At 37.5% G+C, this 22882-nt stretch overlaps 1 protein-coding gene across 1 annotated transcript in view; it reads right to left on the bottom strand.

Annotated features, from left to right (window-relative positions):
- The window catches only part of ABCD3 (ATP binding cassette subfamily D member 3), a 75867-nt gene that overhangs the window by 15880 nt on the left and 37105 nt on the right, over nucleotides 1-22882 (bottom strand). Inside the window, exons 6-14 of the mRNA XM_081817098.1 lie at nucleotides 21196-21252; nucleotides 18672-18814; nucleotides 15334-15403; nucleotides 12636-12705; nucleotides 12450-12547; nucleotides 12243-12334; nucleotides 10627-10718; nucleotides 10470-10545; nucleotides 10281-10344 (exon numbers count right to left, since the gene is read on the bottom strand). Of these exons, the coding sequence (XP_081673224.1) occupies nucleotides 10281-10344; nucleotides 10470-10545; nucleotides 10627-10718; nucleotides 12243-12334; nucleotides 12450-12547; nucleotides 12636-12705; nucleotides 15334-15403; nucleotides 18672-18814; nucleotides 21196-21252 (762 nt within the window). The remainder of the gene's footprint in view (nucleotides 1-10280; nucleotides 10345-10469; nucleotides 10546-10626; nucleotides 10719-12242; nucleotides 12335-12449; nucleotides 12548-12635; nucleotides 12706-15333; nucleotides 15404-18671; nucleotides 18815-21195; nucleotides 21253-22882) is intronic.

The raw sequence follows: 22882 nt of genomic DNA, 5'->3' as shown, positions 1-22882 counted from the left end.
TAGACACAAAAGGATAACTCTTGTAGGACTCCACTTCTATGAAGTTCCTAGAACAGTCATATCCATAAAGGAGAATAGTAGTTACCAGGGGCTGGGAGGAGGGGTGGGGGGAGGGGGAATGAGGAGTTATTATTTAATGGGTATAGAGTTTCTATCTCTTACGATGAAAGAGTCCTGGGGATGGTTAGTGGTGACGGCTGCACAACACTGTAAATGAACTTAGTGCCACTGAACTATTTACATAAGAATGGTTAAGAGTACATTTTATGTTATGTACATTTTGTCAATAAAAAAAATTTTAATGGCTGAAAGGGGTAAATTTTATGTTATATATATTTTACCACAATAAAAAAAGAATGAGTTTCTGGGCACCTGGGTGGCTAGGTCAGTTGGGTGGCTGACTCTTATTTCGGCTCAGGTCATGATCTCAGGGTCATGACATCCAGCCCGCTGTTGGGCTTCACACTCACTGGGGAATCCGCCTTAGGATTCTCCTTCTCCCTCTCCCACTGCCCCTACCCCAGCTTTCTTTCTGTCTCCCTGTCTCTCTCGTTCTCAAATAAATCTTATTTTTTTAAAAAAAGAATGAGCTTCTAAAAAAGGTTGAGAATTACTAGCCTACCACATAACTGATCTGTAATAAAATACCACATCGTATGCATGTCTGTTAGAGAATAAACTATATGGAATGATTTTTCCAGAAAAATGAACTGTCCCTTTTTCTGAGAAATTATTTTAAAGAATCTTTTTGATGAACTTCCTAAGCAATTACCTATTACCTTTTCCTATGAAATTGAACATCGTGAATATTCCTAATAATTCAATTTCCTGTGAAACTGAAGATAGTGAATATTCCTGACAGACTTCTTCCTAAGCAATTACCTACTTACTGTCTTTTCCTGTGAAATGGAGTACAGTGAATACTTCTGATTATATATAATAACTTTACTTTAATAGTGATATCCTTAGGAGCTCCTAAAGTTCAGGGCTGTTAATTAAACGGTCCCCTACTACTATGCTTTGAGGAATGTCAGCCATATATACTGTCTTCTATTCCTAACTGTTCATTGTGATTTTCATCAGTAGCCAGTATTTCTCCATACTATTTGTTGCAATATGCCAGGAAACCCAAATATATAATGATCTGTAAACATAATAACTAGACTTAAGAGATATCTAAAGGCATTCTCTTTTATGCTCAAACATCTTAGATTCAGCATTAACTTTACCCCCATGGCTTTTGGCAATGTTGGACAAATTTCCAATATGACATCAGCCATGATAAGCCAGCAATAGTTTTTCCATAGTAAAGATTTTTCAAAATGTTTTTATTTCCCCCCCAGGTTAAATTAAGACTAAAAGATAAGGGTAACTTTTGCTGAAAATTAAGTTCTTAATAACACTGTATTACTGAAGTTCCTGGACTGGTTTAATGTGACAACAGTAGCTTTATACGGCTATTTTTTCTTTTAATGTTTCAAGTTTTATTTAAAATTTAGTTAACATATAGTTTAATATTAGTTTCAGGAGTAGAATCCATCATCACTTACATATGGCACCCAGCGCTCATCACAAGTGCCCTCCTTAACACACATCACCCATTTAGCCCATCCCCGACTCACCTCCCCTCCAGCAACCCTCAGTCTGTTCTCTATAGTTAAGAGTCTGTTTTACGGTTTGCTTCCCTCTTTTTTTTTTTTTCCCCCTTTCCCCTAATGCTCATCTGTTTTCTTAAATTCCACATAGGATGTACCACTATATTTTTACAAATTAAAATACGCCCTCCCATATAAGACTTTCTGATAAATCCAACTTTAGAATTTACCTTAATAATGTCATCAAAAACAGTTCTACACACAAATATGACTTAAGTAAAAGATTACACAAAAGTATGCTGCTTATGAAGATTCATAGGCATCTTCAAATATCAGAAACATGCCTTACTAAAAGGGTAAAAATTTTAAATAACTTACAAAGTATTATTTTAACACCCACGTTATAACCTACAAGTCATTAATCTTTTAGGGTCTCCTCAGTCTACATCTAGATAAATAAATGTCTGTTCTGGGGGAGTTTATAAAAGAATGAGGTAGAAAATGTCCTATTCCGAAGAAGCTTATATTATTTTGTTATTATGTAAAACAAAAGACAAAAAAATAATCATAAAGCATTAAACATTTATTTTTTGGTGGCCAAGGCTGTTTTATTATGCCTCCATCTAGGTGAAAGAAATCCTTATTTTCAAATAAGCTAAATGGGTAGAAGGTTACAAAGAACTGAAGGATGTGTGTTAAATAAAGGCTATGCTAAGAAAAATGATGGAAAGACAGAATAAATGGGAAAAGGCCAAGTCTAACTTAAAACACCTTAAGTCAGAGCGAGAGAGAAGAGGAATTCGTTACAGAAGACCCAAAGAAACAGCTTCCATTGGAAGAGAAGACAAAATAAGAATCAACAGGATAGCAACAGGTGGTATAGAACATGGTCACAAAGTAAAAAAAACTTGAACAAGCAGGGGCATAACTAGGGACTCAAATAGGACTTTCCTATTGAAACCAAACTAAGAGCAAGAAAGTGAAGGGTTTGAGACTATAAAAGTAAAGTTATAGGGACTGATGGCTAGAAGTATATTAAATCCAAACATAAGGGCTTTAAAAGGAAGAGCTTCTGGACACTTCAGTGTGGTAACCATGTAACAAAGTAATATCACAGATGATAATCATCTTACCTCTTCTATGTTTTTTTTTTTAAATTATTATGTAATGTTAGTCATCATACATTACATCATTAGTTTTTGATGTAGCGTTCCATGATTCATTGTTTGCATATAACAACCAGTGCTCCATGCAGTACCTGCCCTCCTTAATACCCATCACTGGGCTAACCCATCCCCCCACACCCCCCTCTGAAACCCTCAGTTTGTTTCCCTGGAGTCCATAGTCTCTCATGGTTTGTCTCCCCCTCTGATTTCCCCCCTTCATATTTCCCTTCCTTCTATTAATGTCCTCCATGCTATTCCTTATGTTCCACAAATAAGTGAAACCATATGATAATTGACTTTCTCTGCTTGCCTTATTTCACTTAGCATAATCTCCTCCAGTTCCATCCATGTTGATGCAAATGGCGGGTATTCATCCTTTCTGATGGCTTAGTAATATTCCATTGTGTATATGGACCACATCTTCTTTATCCATTAATCTGTTGAAGGGCATCTCAGCTCTTTCCACGGTTTGGCTATTGCGGACATTGCTGCTGTGAACATTGGGGTGCATGTGGCCCTTCTTTCACTACATCTGTATCTTTGGGGTAAATACCCAGTAGTGCAATTGCTGGGTTAGGGTAGCTCTATTTTTAACCTTTTGAGGAACCTCCACACTGTTTTCCAAAGTGTCTGTACCAACTTGCATTCCCACCAACAGTGTAAGAGGGTTCCCCTTTCTCCACAACCTCTCCAACATTTGTTGTTTCTTGCCTTGTCAATTTTTGCCATTCTAACTGGTGTAAGGTGGTATCTCAATGTGGTTTTGATTTGAATTTTCCTGATGGCTAATGATGATGAACATTTTTTCATGTGTCTGTTAGCCATTCGTATGTCTTCTTTGGAGAAGTGTCTGTTCATATCTTCTGCCCATTTGACTTGACCATTTGTTTTTGGGTGTTGATTTTGAGAAGTTCTTTAATAAAGATCTTGGATACCAGCCCTTTGTCTGTAGTGTCATTTGCAAATATCTTCTCCCATTCCATGGGTTGCCTCTTTGTTTTGTTGACTGTTTCCTTTGCTGTGCAGAAGCTTTTGATCTTGATGAAGTCCCAAAAGTTCATTTTCCCTTTTTTTGTTTCCCTTGCCTTTGGAGACGTGTCTTGAAAGAAGTTGCTGTGGCCAATGTCGAAGAGGTTACTGCCTATGCTCTCCTTTAGGATTTTGACGGATTCCTGTCTCACATTGAGGTCTTTCATCCATTCTGAGTTTATCTTTGTGTATGGTGTAAGAAAATGGTCGCGTTGCATTCTTCTGTATATAGCTGTCCAATTTTCCTAGCACCATTTATTGAAGAGACTGTCTTTTTTCCATTGCATATTTTTCCCTGCTTTGTCAAAGATTAGTTGACCATAGAGTTGAGGGTCCATATCTGGGCTCTCTATTCTGTTCCACTGATCTGTGTCTGTTTTTGTGCCAGTACCATGCTGTCTTAGTACGGCTTTGCAATATAGCTTGAAATCTGGCAATGTGATGCCCCCAGCTTTGTTTTTCTTTTTCAACATTTCCTTGGTGATTCAGGGTCTTTTCTGGTTCCATACAAATTTTAGGACTGTTTGTTCCAGCACTTTGAAAAATGCCATTGGTATTTTGATCGGGATGGTGTTTAAAGTATAGATTGCTCTGGGCAGCATAGACATTTTAACAATGTTTATTCTTCCAATCCATGAGCCTGGAATGTTTTTCCATCTTTTTATGTCTTCTTCAATTTCTTTCAGAAGTGTTCTGTAATTTCTAGGGTAGAGATCCTTTACTTCTTTGGTTAGGTTTATTCCAAGGTATCTTACGGTTTTTGGTGCTATCGTAAATGGAATCAATTCCCTAATTTCTCTTTCCACAGTTACATTGTTAGCGTATAGGAAAGCAACTGATTTCTGTGCATTGATTTTGTATCCTGCCACATTACTGAATTGCTGTATGAGTTCTAGTAATTTGGGGGTGGAGTCTTTTGGGTTTTCCACATAAAGTACCATGTCACCTGCGAAAGAGTTTGACTTCTTCTTTGCCAATTTGAATTATCTTTTATTTCTTTTTGTTGTCTGATTGCAGACAACAGCACTATGTTGAACAGTAGCAGCGAAGAGTGGGCATCCTTGTTGTGTTCCCGATCTTAAGGGAAAGGCTCTCAGCTTTTCTCCATTGAGAATGATATTTGCTGTGGGCTTTTCATAGATGGTTTTTATGAAATTAAGGAATGTTCCCTCTATCCCTGCACTCTGAAGAGTTTTAATCAGGAAAGGATGCTGTATTTTGTCAAATACTTTTCCTGCATCAATTGAGAGAGCCATATGGTTCTTGTCTCTTCTCTTATTAATGTGTTCTATCACATTGATTGATTTGTGAATGTTGAACCACCCTTGCATCCCAGTGATAAATCCCACCTGGTCGTGATGGATAATCCTTTTAATGTACTGTTGGTGATCCTATTAGCTAGAATCTTGTTGAGAATTTTGGCACCCATATTCATCAGGGATATTGGTCTATAATTCTCCTTTTTGATAGGGTCTTTGCCTGGTTTTGGGATCAAGATAATGCTGGCCTCATAGAATGAGTTTGGAAGTTTTCCTTCTATTTTTTTGAAACAGCTTCAGGAGAATAGGTATTATTTCTTCTTTGAATGTTTGGTGGAATTCCCCAGGGAATCCATCAGGCCCTGGACTCTTGTTTTTGGGGAGGTTTTTGATCACTGCTTCAATCTCATTACTGGTTATTGGTCTATTCAGGTTGTCTATTTCTTCCTGTTTCAGTCTTTGGAGTTTACAGCTTTCCAGGAAGGCATCCATTTCTTCCAGGTTGCTTAATTTATTGGCATATAGTTGTTGATAATAATTTCTAATAATTGTTTCTATTTCCTTGGTGTTAGTCGTGATCTCTCCCCTTTCATTCATAATTTTATTAATTTGGGTCCTTTCTCTTTTCTTTTGGGTAAGTCTGGCCAGTGGTTTATCGATCTTATTAATTCTTTCAAAGAACCAGCTTCTAGTTTCGTTGATCTGCTCTACTGTATTTCTGGTTTCTAATTCATTGATCTCTGCTCTAATCGTAATTATTTCTCTTCTAATGTGTGGCTTAGGCTTTACTTATTGTTCTTTCTCCAGTTCTTTAAGGTGTAAAGTTAGTTTGTGTATTTGTGATTTTTCTATTTTTTTGAGTGAGGCTTGGATGGCTATGTATTTCCCCCTTAGGACCGCCTTTGCAGTATCCCATAGGTTTTGGACCAATGTGTTTTCGTTCTCATTGGTTTCCATGAATTGTTTAAGTTCTTCTTTGATTTCGTGGTTGACCCAAACATTCTTAAGCAGGATGGTCTTTAGCTTCCAAGTGTTTGAATTTCTTCCAAATTTTTTCTTTCAAAGCATGTGGTCTGAGAATATACAGAGAACCAGTTTCAAAGCACTGTGGTCTGAGAATATACAGAGAATAATCTCAATCTTTTGGTATCGGTTGAGACCTGATTTGTGACCCAGTATGTGGTCTATTCTGGAGAAAGTTCCATGTGCGTTCAAGAAGAATGAGTATTCTGTTGTTTTAGGGTGTAGAGGTCCATCTGGTCCAGTGTGTCATTCAAAGCTCTTGTTTATTTTTCTGCTTAGATGATCTGTCTATTGCTGAGAGTGGAGTGTTGAGGTCTCCTACTATTAACGTATTATTATCAATATGTCTCTTTATTTCGGTTAACAACTGGCTTATGTAGTTGGCTGCTCCCATGTTGGGGGCATAGATATTTACAGTTATTAGATCCTCTTATTGGATAGACCCTTTATGAATAATATAGTGTCCTTCTGTGTCTCTAACTACAGTCTTTAGCTTAAAATCTAATTTGTCTGATATGAGAATTGCTACCCCCCTTTCTTTTGAGGTCCGTTGGCATGAAAAATGGTTCTCCACCCCTTCACTTTCAATCTGGATGTATCTTTAGGTTCAAAATTAGTCCCTTGTAGACAGCACAGGGATGGGTCACATCTTTTTATCCAAAATGAGTCCCTTGTAGCCAGCATAGGGATGGGTCATGTCTTTTTATCCAATCTGCACCCTGTGCCGGTTCATGGGAGCATTTAGGCCATTCACGTTGACAGTGATTATGTAAAGATATGAATTTATTGTCATCATGTTGCCTGTGAAGACATTGTTTTTATAGATTGTCCCTGTAAATTTCTGTTCTATATCACTCTTGGGGTCTTTCTCCTTTTATAGAACCCCCCCATAATATTTCTTGCAGGGCCGGCTTGGTGGTTATATATTCTTTCAGTTTCTGCTAGTCTTGGAAGTTCCTTGTCTCTCCATCCATTCTGATGATAGCCTTGCTGGATAAAGTATCCTTGGCTGCATGTTCTTCTCATTTAGTACCCAAAATATGTCTTGCCATCCCTTTCTGGCTTGCCAGGTCTCTGTGGACAGGTCTGACGTTATTCTGATGTTCCTCCCTCCGTATGTAAGAAATCTCTTCCCCCTTGCTGCTTTCAAGATTGTTTCTTTGGATCTAAGATTTGCGAATTGTACTATTATGTGTCATGGTGTCGGTCTGTTCTCATTGATCTTGGGAGGGGTCCTCTCTGCCTCTTGGACACGAAAGCTTGTTTCCTTCCCCAGATTAGGGAAGTTCTCAGCTACGATTTACTCAAATATAACTTCTAGACCTCTCTCTCCCTCCACCCCCTCAGGAATCCCAATAATTCTGATATTGGAACATTTCATTGAGTCACTAATCTCTCTCAGTTTGATCCCTTGGGTTTTAATTTGTTCTTCCCATGCTGCCTCAGTTTCCTTCTTTTCTATCATCTTTTCCTCTAGCTCATTAATTCGTTCTTATGCCTCATTTACCCTGGCAGTCAAAGTATCCAGTTTAGACTGCATTTCATTCATAGCATTTTTAAGTTTGGCCTGATTAGAGCTCATTTCTGCCCTCAGATATTCTATATTGTTGTTAATATTTTTCTCAAGCCTAGATATCACCTTCATAATTGTTACTCTGAAGTTTATTTCTAACATCTTGGTTATATCCATATCCATTAGTTCTGTGGCAGGAGCCACAGTCTCTTGAGTCTTTCCTTTGTTGGGGGTTCCTCCTCTTAGTCATTCTGTTGAGGGGTGGTTGAGGGAATGTAGAATCCAAAGTATTGACCACAACCCAAGCAAGATGCACCTGTTTTATAGGGACCTTAGGGTTGTCGGCCTCTTGTTCTTCCAGCCTGTCTTCTGGGGGAGGGGCCTGCCATGCTGTTACTCAGGCAACCCTGTTTGGGCAGGGTTTGCCTGCCCCCTGCCCCCTGGGGGGGCGGTGCTCAGTGAAAACTGTTTTGGGGGGCTTCTGTTCTCTGGCAGCTTTCTACATCTCTTCCAAGAGTCAGAGCAGAAGTGACTGCATCCAAACCTCTGTGTCAGAACACAGAGATCGCAGTCTGTTTTTCAGTGAGCTCTCCAGGCCACACTATCTCCATTTCTGTCTGTGCTGCTATAAACCGCAGCCTCATGGGTTGTGCGCCCCTCAGCAGCGCTCCCAGCTGCCGCTCCCAGGGCCGGGCACGTCTCTGCCCTTCATGCTTCTAAAACCGCCAGCCACCCCCAGTTCACACGCACAAACCCGCAGCTCCAGGTTTCAGTCTGGGGAGCTGCCCTAAAGTCCTTTCCCTGCCACTACCGGCCCATCTGTGAGTCTGTGCCCAGTCCCCAGAGCAGGAGACTTTTGCCTTCGTGGCGTAAGTTCACAGGGGCTCCCTGCCCCTTCCGTTTATCTTCTGATATCTGCCCGCAGAATCACTGCTCCCTGCTTCATACCTCGAGACCAACCGCCAGAGATATTCTGTTTGTAGAGATCCAGATATATCTTCTTACATCTCAGGCTGATTTCGTGGGTGTTCAGAATGGTCTGGTAGATATCCAGCTCAATTCAGGGGACCAGTTGAAACAGGGTCCCCTACTCCTCCGCCATCTTTTTTCCTCCTCTATCTCTTCCATGTATGTGTACATACAGATCCCAAAGAACCCCTTCTCACTATGCTTAATTATGTATACATCTGTATTGCTAGTGGAACCTATTTCTGCATAAAGACAGAGTGAGGGAAAGTGGGAGAAAGGGCCAAGAGGCCAAGAGAAATCCCAGGCCCTTTTTCCCCTGGGGTAATGGCAATAAGGGAGCTACTGAAAATCTAACACAGATGGGGTTCTAAGCTCTGCTTTATCTTGAAATTGTCTGGTGGGTTGGCTACCTACTGTGCCAAGGTTGCACACCAAACTAATTAGAGCACCTAGAGTTAAATGAGACAACACTTCTAGAATACTTGGAGTCATTCAATATTTACCAACTATATTTACATTTTCTCTATGTATTCTTGTATTTCCTGGCTTGAAGATAAATATGGCAATATATAATACTCATTGTCAAATAAGTTCAAAGTACTTTGCTTAACTAACATTTTTTATTTTTATAGTGCCTTAAAAAGAAAGTGGACATGTACTTAAAAAATATACATTACTAAGAATAACAAAATTGAAGACCTGCCTAAGATTATAAAAATTTAAAAACAAATCCAATAATTATACTTATTTTATAAATTATAAGACAACATTCTTAAAGTGAAAGCAATTGAAAAGAATCTTTGCATACAACATAAATTATAGAAGGTCACATACGTAGTATAGGCATGGAGAGAGGAGGAATTCTAGAGCTGTGCCATCCCATACGGTAGCCACTAGTCAGTCACGTGTAGCTATTTAAGATCTAATTTATTAAAATTAAATTTCAAGTGTGGCTACTATATTGGACAAAGCAAACAGAGAACATTTCCATCACTGCAAACAGTTCTGGACAGTGTTGTTCTAAAGAAGTGGTATCTAGTGGGTTCTAGACTTGGGGAGACAGCCTATGTGGTAGGAATCTGTTACCAATCATCAAGATTTTCTCATCGGAACTATTTATAAAGTCATAATAGACATATATCCTAACAGTAACCCTTAGGCCTGGGAGTGTCTTACAAATCATACAGAAATACTCCTCTTTTGCTTTTTTTTTTTAATTGGGTCTGCCATATTCCCATTTGATTACGAGACTATACTGAATCAGCATCACTCCTCACTTGGCATGAGATGTTACCACAGTGCTACTGTGCTGCTCTCCTACAGTTTTCAGTGAGAACAGAGTCTATATTTGGTTTGTATAGAGACAGATCCTCCTGCACAGTCAAAACAATACCTAACCCTAATCTTTTTCAACGTAGACTAAAACTACATTGCATGTTTAAATTTTCATTTCCCACCAGAGATTACAATCAACTATATCTTCTATGGCTTTTTTGTGACAGACTTTATTTGCAAAAGATTTTTTGATAGTAAATATCTGAAACTTGAAAGTCCTCACAATTAAGAAAGATAGATTTCTAAGTGTTTCAAAGACTTATTTTTTAAAAGAATTTTGTGGATTCAGAGACTAAGTTAAGCCTTACAGTTATTTTACATATTCAGACAAGTTTTTCATTTCACATTTTAAATCTGATCTAAGCTTATATATAATCATTTAATAACTTACTTCAAAATTAAGGTCTCGGATCAAGATATCTCCATTTGGCGTTGCTAAAGGAACATGATCAAATCTACAGAGGAAATTGATAAAAAATTACAATTTTATATTAAACACTAAGCAAACATAGCTGAAAGAGAACGCTACTATACAGTTTAACAAATGTTTGTGGTGCTAAAGAACTTTTCCTATACATACTTTATAATGTTATCAGCATTGATGATTTCTCCAGCACCAGGTATCAAGGGAATAACTTGTGCTCCTTCTTCAATACCTTAAGTGGAAAATAAGTATCAGAGCATCACATTACATCAGCCAAAACTTAAACTATGTGATCTAGTGCATTCATATTTACCCCTTTCCTGTTGCGAGACCATTGTGCGCTCATATTTGCCTTGATTTAAATCCTTCAGTACTTGCATTAATTCTGTAATCCGAGCAGTAAAACTAAAATTTAAAAAAAAAGTCATAATGAAAACTCCAAAGGCCATCATATCTTTTACTATTATTTTTGTTATTTATTTGAGATGTAACTGACACATAGCACCCTGTGTAAGTTTAAAACTTTTATTCAAACTTAACTGAAATTTCTAAAATTACAATTTAACTGAAATAATCTAAAGAAGTCTCATCATCATAAAGTATGAGTGATAGTGTATGCATGCTTTATTATCATGTTTCAGTAGGAGAACAGGAACGTGAGGATAAAGGAAGAGGTTTCATAGGATCTCCACCTCAACAGATAATTACTTCATTAACAGGTGAGTCAAGAAGGTTGTTTGCCACTAGAATTTTAAGGTTTCTAGTAGATACTATACAAGGACTAGTATTAGTACATTCCTCAGACATAGGAAGTATGGACCAAGTTCCTCCTCGAGTGAGAGACAGCCAAGTATAAAGTTAGCCCTCATGTGTGAGGAAGGCATTTATTACATATATGCCAAACGTCTGCTACCTCCCTGCAAACATGGAGGATTCTTCTCTTTCCTACTCCAAAATGGGAGAAAAGATGACGTGTTCTTACTATTAGAAAGAAATCACTGTGGCAATAGAGAGAAATCAAAACTAATGCCAAGACATCAAGGAAATAAAAATAACATGATGGTCAAAGAGAAAGCAATCTACATCAAAGAAACAAAAGAGAACTTTTCTGTGAAAATCAAGCAGAAACCTCCTGAAGGAACAGAAGCACCCCATCTACCACGAACCATAAAGGCCTAAGAAAAGTTATTAACAAGTAGGAAGAATGTTCGCATTCTCAAGAGAAAGAGACTCCTCATAGTAGTTGACAATCTCCTCCAACTTGCCATGAAGACCTAAACTGCCATAGAAGAGGAGGAATAAAGAAGAAATATGCGGATGAGTCACAGGTCTGGGAAGGATCAGAAGTGATCCAATTTCTTCAGATGTACTTTTTACATTATGGTGTTTTTTTATGCCATATCAAGCCCTTTGTACTAGAGCTTAAAATACTGAAATACTTAATTCCACGTTACAGTCTAAGAACAATTTTACTAGACAGAATGACCATATTTGCAATTGCATCTACAGATACCACAAGGTGACTTTTCACTTCTTTCCCCATTAAAATCAACTTCATCTTTATCTTACAGTGGAGGACAAAAAAGTTCAAATACAAAAATTCTATTCATTAACCTAATTTTCCATGAATTAAGAAAAGACTGCCCTAACTTAACATTTTCTAACTTACCGAATACTAGTGTCCATGGAGCGGACAGCTTGAGAACCACTAACCTGGCTGAAGACTCAAACAGCTCTCTTAAGGAAACATGAAAAGCTCCCTCTCAGAGAAAAACCTTCCTTAATTTTCCTATCAAAATCAGCTTGCAGGAATAGGAAATGGGGCTTCAGTTGCCCCTTACCTTAACCTCAACTGGGCACAATCATTAAGTATAACATATTTTTAAAACTTATTTTCTGCAATTGCTCAGTATTACTAATCTTACTTACCCAGCCAATCTAGTCATTTCACGGCCAGCCAAAACTATCCGACCCAGAGCTTGAGACATTCGCAAAAGCATTCTTCCACTTTGATAGTAATCCTTAAAGAGAAATAAATACTAGTTTTCACCTACATTTCTAAGACTAAAAACTAGCTTTTATTTGTTTTTATATTTAAATTTCAATTTATTATGACTCTGATTACTAATACTTTACCTCTAGAAGTTCTGAATGTGTACTCTTGAGATGTCGAGGATGAGACAAATCTAGGAAAGGACGACTTACAACTAGGTAACCAACAACAGTGGCAAGATCTGAAACAAAACGTTAAGATTTAAACATTAATAATACTTCGCTTTCTCCACAAATTTCATTCCCCTATCTCTTTTAAAGCATACTTACATTTGGCAACTATGCTATCAATGAAGCCCATAGAAAACCGAAACAAAATGAAATTATGGAGATGCTCCACCTGGCAGAAAGCAAATACAAAAAAATTTATATTTTATGTGTATGTAAAAATATGAATCTACCCTGAAAATAAAAAACTGCATGATTTATTTATTCCAAATACTTACTGAAAATTAAAAAATTATATAATTTATTGATTCCACAAATATTGCCTATGGTTTCTGATTATACTGTACATTACATTTCATGCACAATACTTATCACAGAGCAGATGCCAAATACTTTATGAAACCATTTTTATGCAAACAGAATGGAAATTACATATAAATGTTAATGTGGTATCATTTGTATATAATATTGTATTCACAATACCATCAGATACATAAATACTAAAACTGATCAATAATCAAAACAACAACAATAAAACAGAAGGATGAGCTAATTTAGGTAAAACACTAGCTGTCTAGATTGGCACTCAGTGCTTTGCTTTAGTTGGAGACATCTGGTCTCTGCTTTCCCCAAGAATCTTACTACACTCGATCTGAACTAAGTGCTAATGTGTCATCAATGCTGTTCAGCCCTAGTTTGCAGCTTTAATCAAGCACGCACTACCTCAAAATTACAAGTCTAAAAATGTTTTATATTCTGCCTTTTCAATGTTCTCAACTTTTCCATCTATCAGATTATTCAAGGCCCTGCATGATCTGGCACTGGGCTCTATCCTAAACTTCATCTGCTTCTATGTTATTCCTTCTCACTGAGCTCCAGAAATATTGGTTTCTCAAACTGCCTTAAGGCTTTCCTCTTGTTGTTCCCTCTGCCAGGAATATTGCTGCTGTCCTAGACAGTTCTGTTTTGTGACTAACTCCCTCATTCCATGTGGGTTTCCGATAAAACGTCACCTCCTCAATAAAGAACTTCTTGCCATCCTACCTAAAATAGCTATGCAACCTCCCCATCACACTGTACCATTTCATCCCATTTTATTTTTGGTCATAGAATTCATTACTACCCAGAATCATATAAAATAGTCAGTTGTTGTTTTTTTTGTCTCCTCCACTAAAATGTGAGTTTCCTGAGTACAGGGTGGCTTCCTCTTACTATCTTTTGCAAAAGCACAATGACTGCAACATTTATTCAATGAATGCCATGTGTTACATGCTGTGCTCAATGCTGGAGACACAACAATGAATAAAACAGACAAGGTCCCTGAGCTCATGAAATTTACATTTTAATGAAAGAGACAAACTAGGAAACAAATAAGATAAATATAAATTGCAATACATTTTTTAAGGAAACAGATCATTAAACTGGGAAGTAACTGGTGGAGGCCATTTCAAACAGACTAACCAGAGAAAGCAAGGCCACAATAAGTTGTTAACTTTGGAGCTAAAGTCTAACGGATAAGAATAAGCAAGCCATGTTCATCAGCAAGCTTGATGAACAGCAGTTCCCTGGAAAAACCTTAAATGCATTTTATCAGTGAGCACAATCAAAGTTCAGTCATGTTAAATCTAAATAAGACAAAAATCCAATTTCTAAAATTATTTTTTTTTAAGATTTACTTATTTATTTTAGGGAGGAAGAGGGAGAGACAGAGAGAACATGAGCATATGTGATTGGGGGGGAGGAGCAGAGGGAGAAAATCTTCAAGCAGACTCCCTCTTGAACACAGAGCCCAGATGTGCTGCTCAATCCCACAACTCATGAGATCATGACCTGAGCCAAAACCAAGAGTTAGACGCTCAACTGAGCCACCCAGGCACCCCTGAAATCATTTAAAATGACTATTTCTTTAAGCTTTTTAAATCACCTCAATATATATTTAATTTTAAATTTAATTTCATAAGCTTCCACTAAAATGTAAGCTCCTTAGAGGCAGGATTTTGTACGCCACGTCCACCACTATTATTACTAGCACGTGGAACAAGCACAGGCATCTAGATGGCACTCAATATCTTTTAAATGAAGTAATAAAATTACTTGAATTCAAATTTTCCAATTGGCAAGAAAATAAAAACTGATATATGTATAGTTTTTACAAGAAACAATTTTTGTTGTTTTTTTTTTTTATTAACATATAAGCTATTATTTGTTTCAGGGGTACAGGTCTGTGATTCATCAGGCAAGAAACAATGTTTTTAACTCTAAATCAAGGGTCAACAAACTATGGCCCACAGTCCAAATCCCAGGCTGCCATTTATTTTTATAAAAAAGTATTATTGGAACATAGCTACACCCACTTATTTACATAGAGTATATGGCTACTTTTGTCAATACAGACCATAAGGTCTGAAAAAGCCTGAACTACATATGTACTTATCTTGTCTTTTATAAAAATAGTTTGCTGACCCCTACTTTAAATAACCATCATAGTATCTTCAAGAATCCTACAGAAACAAAAGAATTTATCACTAAATAAAACATCTAAGCAATCTCTAAAAATACACTGACAATTATTTTAATAAATCAACCTATATTTGTAACTGGGAAGCTTAATATATTGACAGGATAGTTTTTATTCTTTTATTTTTTATGAAAATACAGTATAAAAATACTTCATACTTAAAAATAAATATCTTAAAGATTAAAGACATATACCTATATAGATAGATATAGATATAGATCAGCATAGGCCAAAAAATCAAATCTTTCCATAAATACATGAGCCTCAAGCATGCTATCTTACCAGTTTTCGGAAGACCGAGTGGATTGTCTGCTTTTCTCTCTTATTCCCGTTGTAAAAGGCAATTTCTTCACTATTAAAGAAAATAATTTAGTAAGTAATTTTAATATTATCAGTGCCTGAAAAATAATTGAAATACAGTTATTTTATGACTGAATATTTTATTTAAATGGACACTTAAGACTATAAGCTTAATGGGTGCGTGTGGCCACAGTCCTGTACTTGAGACCCTGCTCCTAGCTCAGCTGATCAGAGGGCACAGAAATACACACCTAACAGGATCACAGACTGCACAGCAGCCACATGTTGCATATGCCATATATAGAGCCTGGCTGGAAAAGATGTGCTGGGCTAGTTCTCAGAAATTTAATTAACTGAATTTCTTTAATAAGAAATAAGAAGGAAGTTGCTATGACATTAGGAAGGCAGGGCTGGGGCAGCCATTATAGATGACAAATGGGAGTACAGACCCCCAGGAGGGAGAGGAGAACACAACAGCTAAGAGAAGCTATGGAGTGATGCCATGCCATACAGCCTTTGAAAGACTGAAAAGCAAACCAAGCCTGAACGAGTTCACAGTGCCAGCTTCCAGGAGCCCCGGCTGCACAGTCGTTCTTATGCTGGGAATCCCACCATATCCTCACAACTCCCCTTTTCTTGAGCTGGCCTGAATGGGTCCATAAGGGCCACAAGAATCTTGACTAGAAGAAAGGGGGCATTCTTACAGATGAAGAAAGGTTCAGTGTATTAAGACAAGTCTGTCAAAGTCATACAGCTAGCTAGTCAAGCAGCTGAGATTGTAACTCACATCTGATTCTAGAGTCTAGTCTTTCCACTCCCTATTCAATACGATGTAAAATTCCCAGAAAAGTAACTCTTAACAGCAAAGTAAAGATTTACATAGGAGTCTAGAGGGTACAGTTAAAAAGCCTTCGATAAACACCCAGTATTTCTTTAAAGCCTCTTTTTTCCCCTTAAATATATATGTGAATTTTATATTCTACTCCAAAATGTACCTGCATTTTTTTCCATTATAAAAACAAGGTAGCTCTTGCCTCAACCCCTTCAAACAAAATTAACTTTGTATAAAGATGAATCATGTTCAACCTGTGTTTCACCATTTCCTTGACACAACAACACAGAGCCCCAAAGTATCACAATTCCAGTTTAAGAAACAATTCTATACCTATAATTACTTTTCTCACTTCCTTCTACCTCCTCTGCATGTTTAAGCCTATGGAGGAAGATGAGATGAGCATTCTAATTCTGACTCATTTTAGCCCCAATCTAAAACCTGAAAGGGCAAAAACAACCCAGAATACTCTAGCTGCCTATTCATCACTGATTCTCTTCCACATCCTCCTTCCTATGTGAGAGAACTCCAATTTTCTTAGTTACCCATCTATCCCTTCCTATGCCCCCAAATGGTTTAGGAATGGCCTCAACCCCATCTACGAGGAATGAGTTCCATTTGGTCTAAGCCAATCACTTGCCTGTGATTGCTTAAGGCATGGGCAAGTGATCATTCCAGCCAATGAAAGGTGAAACAAAGTCAGGGGTGGGGCTTCTGGGAAAGTTGCCCGCTCTCTTGAAGAGATGGCCTGTTTTTATTTCTGGGCTTTTTACAGGGGAGGAAGACTAGTGAGATCTGAAATTGCTTTTGCCATCTTGTGATCATAAGAAAAATTAGGCTGAGGAAAGGGGCAACATACAAAGGAAGGCTGAGCCAAGAGAACATCAAAGAGCCAGAGCCCTGATCATGTTGTGCCTGGAATGGGGCTATCTTAAGAGTTCTTATGTCAAGTAGTAAATGTCTTTATTGTTAAGCTACCTGAGTCAGGGTTTCCTGTTTCTTGCAAAAGAAAGCATTCTAGCTGATACCATCTTTCATTCACTTGGCAAATCACCTCTCTACTCAACCAACTGTCTACTCCTCCACCTCCCTACAGCACAAAACCCTATTTAAAACTGGTACCATTTTAGCAATATAAGGAAATAAAGGAAGAAGGAACTGTTAAAAGAGTAATCCTCTAGAGGTACAGATCTGAGATTCAACAGTCTTGCACAAATAATGCAATATATGTTAAGAAAAAAAAAAAGAAGAAGAAGAAGGTAGCAGGAGGGGAAGAATGAAGCGGAGGAAATCGGAGGGGTAGACGAACCATGAGAGATGATGGACTCTGAAAAACAAACAGGTTCTAGAGGGGAGGGGGGTGGGAGGATGGGTTAGCCTGGTGGTGGGTATTGAGGAGGGCACATTCTGCATGGAGCACTGGGTGTTATGCACAAACAATGAATCATGGAACACTTCATCTAAAACTAATGATGTAATGTATGGGGATTAACATAAGAATAAAAAAAATTAAAACAAACAAACAAAAAAATGTCATAAACAGAAAAAAAAAAAAGAGTAATCCTCTAAGTAATTTTGTAAATGCTTTAGGGTACTAAATAAAGATTAGGACCCTCAAAATGACTTAAAGTTTACAGATCAATACATGAGAAAATTTACTGAGTACCTACTACATATCAAAACCTGTGCTGGAAGCTTTGTATGTATTCCATATTTAATCCTTACAATAGTCCTATGTTCTCTATTATAAATAAGAAAAGTAAAGCTATAACTTGCCAGAAGTCATATAATATATAATTGATAAGTGGAGGAGGCAGATTTTGAAACTAGTCAGGCTGGCTCCAAAGCCTACTACTTTTTCTTCCCATTTTGGAAACTATCTGGAAAATAGGTAGACACACATGCAGTGAGACTGAATTACTGAGCATACACAGTCTCAAAAGTATTTGTGGATAAACTGAGACAGAATTTTCTTTTTTTATTTTATCTGACAGAGACACAGAGAGAGAGGCAACACAAGCAGGGGGAGTGGGAGAGGGAGAAGCAGGCTTCCCACAGAGCAGGGAGCCCGATGCGGGACTCGATCCCAGGATCCTGGGATCATGACCTGAGCCGAAGGCAGACGGTCAACGACTGAGCCATCCAGGCACACCCCGACAGAATTTTCTTTGAAGAAGTATTATAAGTAAACTTGAATTTGAATTGTATTTTGAGTGTGTTTAAAGTGAAATTAACATAAAATTAGTCAATAAAAGAGATGAAGAGGTGAACCAGGGATACTACACAGTTAAGAAAAAGAGAAATGCTGAAGATTACTACTTTATAAAACTGGTATTTTTCATAATGTATTATTCAAAAGAGGTAAATACACACACACACACAATTTTGGTAACAATGCCTTCCAGACTTTTTGGAGTTAACTTATATGACATCAATGTCCATAAAAACAAATTTTTAGTACAGCCAAATTTAATACATTTCTTCTTACCTGTTTGTGATGAGCCGGGAATTAACGAATCTATACTCTCCCTCATACTTTTGCTCAGTTATTGTCATTTTACCAATGGGTCTTCTAAGTCGAGTTAGGAGTAGCCCAGAAACAATCAAGTAGGCCATCATACTTGTTGGGCCCTATTATTATTGGAAGAGAATATACAAAGTTCAAGGATATCATAATAAATTCACTGGATGCAACATGCACAATTTCTATAAATAACTCCAGTGACTTGGCTAATTTTTCCCCCTTAATTATTTCTTTTTTGGGAAAATACACACGGGGCCTTCACACTTTTAACTACTCATCTATTCTGTTCCTCCTCCAACACTATATCTCATCCCCAACTCTCCTGAATTTGCTGACCTAAAAATTCCTAATTGCGGGCACCTGGGTGGCCCAGTCGGTTGAGCATCTGCCTTTGGCTCAGGTCATGATCCCCAGGTTCGTGGGATCAAGCTCTGAGTCAGACTTCCTGCTTGGCTGGGAACCTGCTTCTCCCTCTCCCTCTGCCTGCCGTTCCCCCTGCTTGTGCTCGCTCCCTCTCTCTTGTGCTCTCTGTCAAATAAATAAATAAAATCTTTTTAAAAATAAAATAAAATAAATAAAAATAAAAACTCCTAATTGCAGTCCTCACTCTTCCTATGGCATCTAAAACTCTTCTGATGGAACTCTACCTAATATTCCCTTAAGACTCCACAGACACTCTCAGACTTCTTTTTTTGCCTTCTCTTGGAATGTTAATATTCCCTGAGGTTTGGGCGCCTGGGTGGCTCAGTTGGTTAAGCGACTGCCTTCGGCTCAGGTCATGATCCTGGAGTCCCTGGATCGAGTCCCGCATCGGGCTCCCTGCTCGGCAGGGAGTCTGCTTTGTCCTCTGACCCTCCCCCCCTCTCATGTGCTCTCTCTCTCTCATTCTCTCTGTCTCAAATAAATAAAATAAAATTAAAAAAAAAAAATATTCCCTGAGGTTTCTTCCTTAGATCTTTCCTCCCAAATTTTTATCTCTACTCCCATCACTCTTAAGAATCCAAGACAGTATTTCCAAGTAAGTACCATATACTCTTACCTCACTACTCTATAGGGCTTCAAGCTAAAGTCCCCCAAACAAGCTCTACCTGCCTTTCCCTTCTCCTACATCTTCCTTGCAGCTGCCATACCTTCTAACTTGGTGAGTAACCTCATCACCCATTGACCAACCCAAGAGAGAAGCTTTAAGCTGACCTCTCCAAGCTCATCACAGGCACTTCCCTCACTCCCATCTATATCCTATGTCCTGCCATACTGAAAAAACTATTTCCTGAACATGCCATTCAATGAAGCTGGTATTATGCCTGGCAAGCCTGACATATCTAACGGACACCTACTTATCCTCCTCAGAGCAACTCAAATAACACCTCTAATTCTTCCGGACACTAAATATTTTATTCAAACTTCTGTTACTGGACTTATCATTCTGCATTATAATTGTCTGAATATCTATTCTTTCACTAGATTATAAACCTTCTTCAGCTGGAACTGTGTCTTACTCATCTTTTTATCCCCACTACCTAGCACAACATGTGTGGACTATAATTTGTATTCAATATTTTTTAATTAAATATGATTGATTCAATCATTTCAATAGTCAATGCAAGAATGGGCAAAGGAGAGAACTAAAACAGTTTCTACCTTTGAGAAATGCAGAATCAGGTAACAGGAATACATGGAGAGATATTTAGCTTTATAAAAATGTAGCAAGTACCATAAAAATATTGCAGCACAAAGATAAGAGGGATTAGGCCTATTCACTTGCTTATAGTAAAAACAAGGGTAGCAGAAGGTTAGGACGGTAGATAAGAAAATTCAAATAAAAACCTACTTTCCCCAGTGTTCTGGAAAGTAGCAAAAACTACTATATAAATTATATATTAATCAACTACAAGATGCGTATGCATACACATGTACATATATACACAGTACAGTCATACTATTACATGGTTGTGTAATAAATATGTAAGAGTAACATCACATATTACATGACTAAAGTTGTATTTCAATGAAAATACTGAGACAAAATTTAAGGGTCATTCTTACCAACACAAATAATAGAGAGACAGGGTAATAAGGCTCATAAGAGAGTCAACCACTTATATAATTATAAAATGACATATTATATTAAAAAACCATTATATCTAAAGGCATTTCTGATATTTTAACATTCAAGTTTCATATTAAAATGGCTGCATCCAAATCTCTTTTTAGACATTACTTTACAACAATAAGTACTTGGATGTCAATGTTTAAGCACTTCTGGTTATTAATGCCACAAAAATTTTCCAAATATCCAACTTAAGGAAAATTCAAACACCAAATTAGAATACTTTTTAAAGTCTCTAATACAGTATTATTTTATAACTAGACTTTATTAGGTACATGTTGTAAAAACACATTCTTTGAGATACATAAAAATTCCTACAAACAATCCAGCTATTTACAACACAGTACTACAGCAATTTAAAAGATAGATTAAACTCACCTGCGCTCCTATTGCACTTGTTAACTTGAAGATATACAAAACTATGTCTAAAAATGGCTGTAAATATTAGAAGATAAAGAATTAAAAAGAGGTAGATTGTGTAGATTGATAACTAATAAAACACAATAAATATAAAATGCTACTCAACATTTAACATGTAATTGTCAACATGGAGAGTTCCCATCATATATAATATACTATAAACAGTATAGAGATCAACAAATACATAAAGAAAACAGTTCTTATTCTCAAGAAACTTAAAATAGAGACAGCATGACCAATGTCTACTGACCAACAAGGGGAAAAACATTTACCATTTTCCAACAACTCAGGTAGTTCTACTATGACAATTAACCATTAGTAACAGAGTAATTTCTCAATGCAGTGTAAAGACAGTGAATAAAAAGGACCTGAGATGTAACCTCAAACCTGGTACCAGCTTTTCTGGTTTCTATATATCTACACCTATAAAACGAACGGTTCTTCCTGCCCGTAATATTGTTTAATTCTATTACTTTATCACAATATCCATATGTTAAAATAATCGAATGAGCCTCTAATTTTCTGATATAAAACTCAAGTTTCTAGAACTAAAACAAGACATTAATATACTGCTCCTTACATACAGAGACAACTCAAATGACATACCAAAAGTTTGTACATATTTTGAAGTGTTTTTCAAAAAACCCCCATTACATTCATTCACTTTAAGTCTATAGCCACCCCTTTCTGCTGGCTTCTATGAAGATTAACCTGTTCTTTTCCGCCTTCAAAATTATCAAGAAGCTAGACATACTTGTAAAATGTAAGTACATTTAAAAGTTGACAAAAATGACTCATCATTTAAGTCACAGGTCAAACAATATGTTAAAAACAGTAAATATACAAGCCCACTGCAATTATTTTATATTTTCCCTATTGCCAATGTGACAAGACCTGAGCTGTAGAGTTGCTCAAGTGCCAAGATGTAAAGAATACATAACAACGTCTAAAGAATTACACAAAAATTTGTATATACACTCCCCCGCCCCTACACACACAGAAAACAAACTTCAAAATGTGGCAATGGGAGCAGAAAAGAAGGCTGAATTAATCAATAATTTAGAGTTGTCAGAGTTCCTAGAGTATGGAATCAGTTAGCAAAGGCTTCTGGAAAGCTGAATAAAAAGTTTGCCATGAAGTGAAAATGAATCCTAATAATGGGCCTGTCATGAGGGGGAAACTCTTATGGATACACGGCACTTCTCTAAGAATTGCCTGTCCTCCCTCCATCCACATGGTAAAAGCAGGAGCATTCCTATTCTTTACAATGTGACCCAGCCCCTTGTAGAGAGTTCTTGTGTCTAGCACTGGGTAGACTGGGCATCTGGATCAATTGTGGCCAGGGACAAAGATACTATAATTGGTCCACCCCAAGACAAGCTCCCACCCCAGACCAAGAGCAGCCATGTGGATTAGAGTAGAAACAGGGCATCTAAGATGAAGAGAGGAGGAAATGCTGGGTAGATGATCTTGCCGGTGCCCCATACATGTCCCAGACAAGGCAGGATTAGGTAATGGCAAAGAAGAGGACTTAATGAGAAGACTACAGCAAAAGCTGTAAAGGGTGGTGAGATATACGATAGCAAGATGAGGAAGAACTGAGGAAATGGGCAGGAAGAAACCTGGGTAAGGCCTATCCTCAGTC

This window comes from Leptonychotes weddellii, chromosome 4 (genome assembly GCF_054177405.1).
Source record: "Leptonychotes weddellii isolate Sample4059 chromosome 4, ASM5417740v2, whole genome shotgun sequence".
Taxonomy (NCBI): domain Eukaryota; kingdom Metazoa; phylum Chordata; class Mammalia; order Carnivora; family Phocidae; genus Leptonychotes; species Leptonychotes weddellii.
The sequence above is the reverse complement of the archived record's forward strand: the minus strand, read 5'-3'. Positions and strand labels throughout refer to the sequence as shown.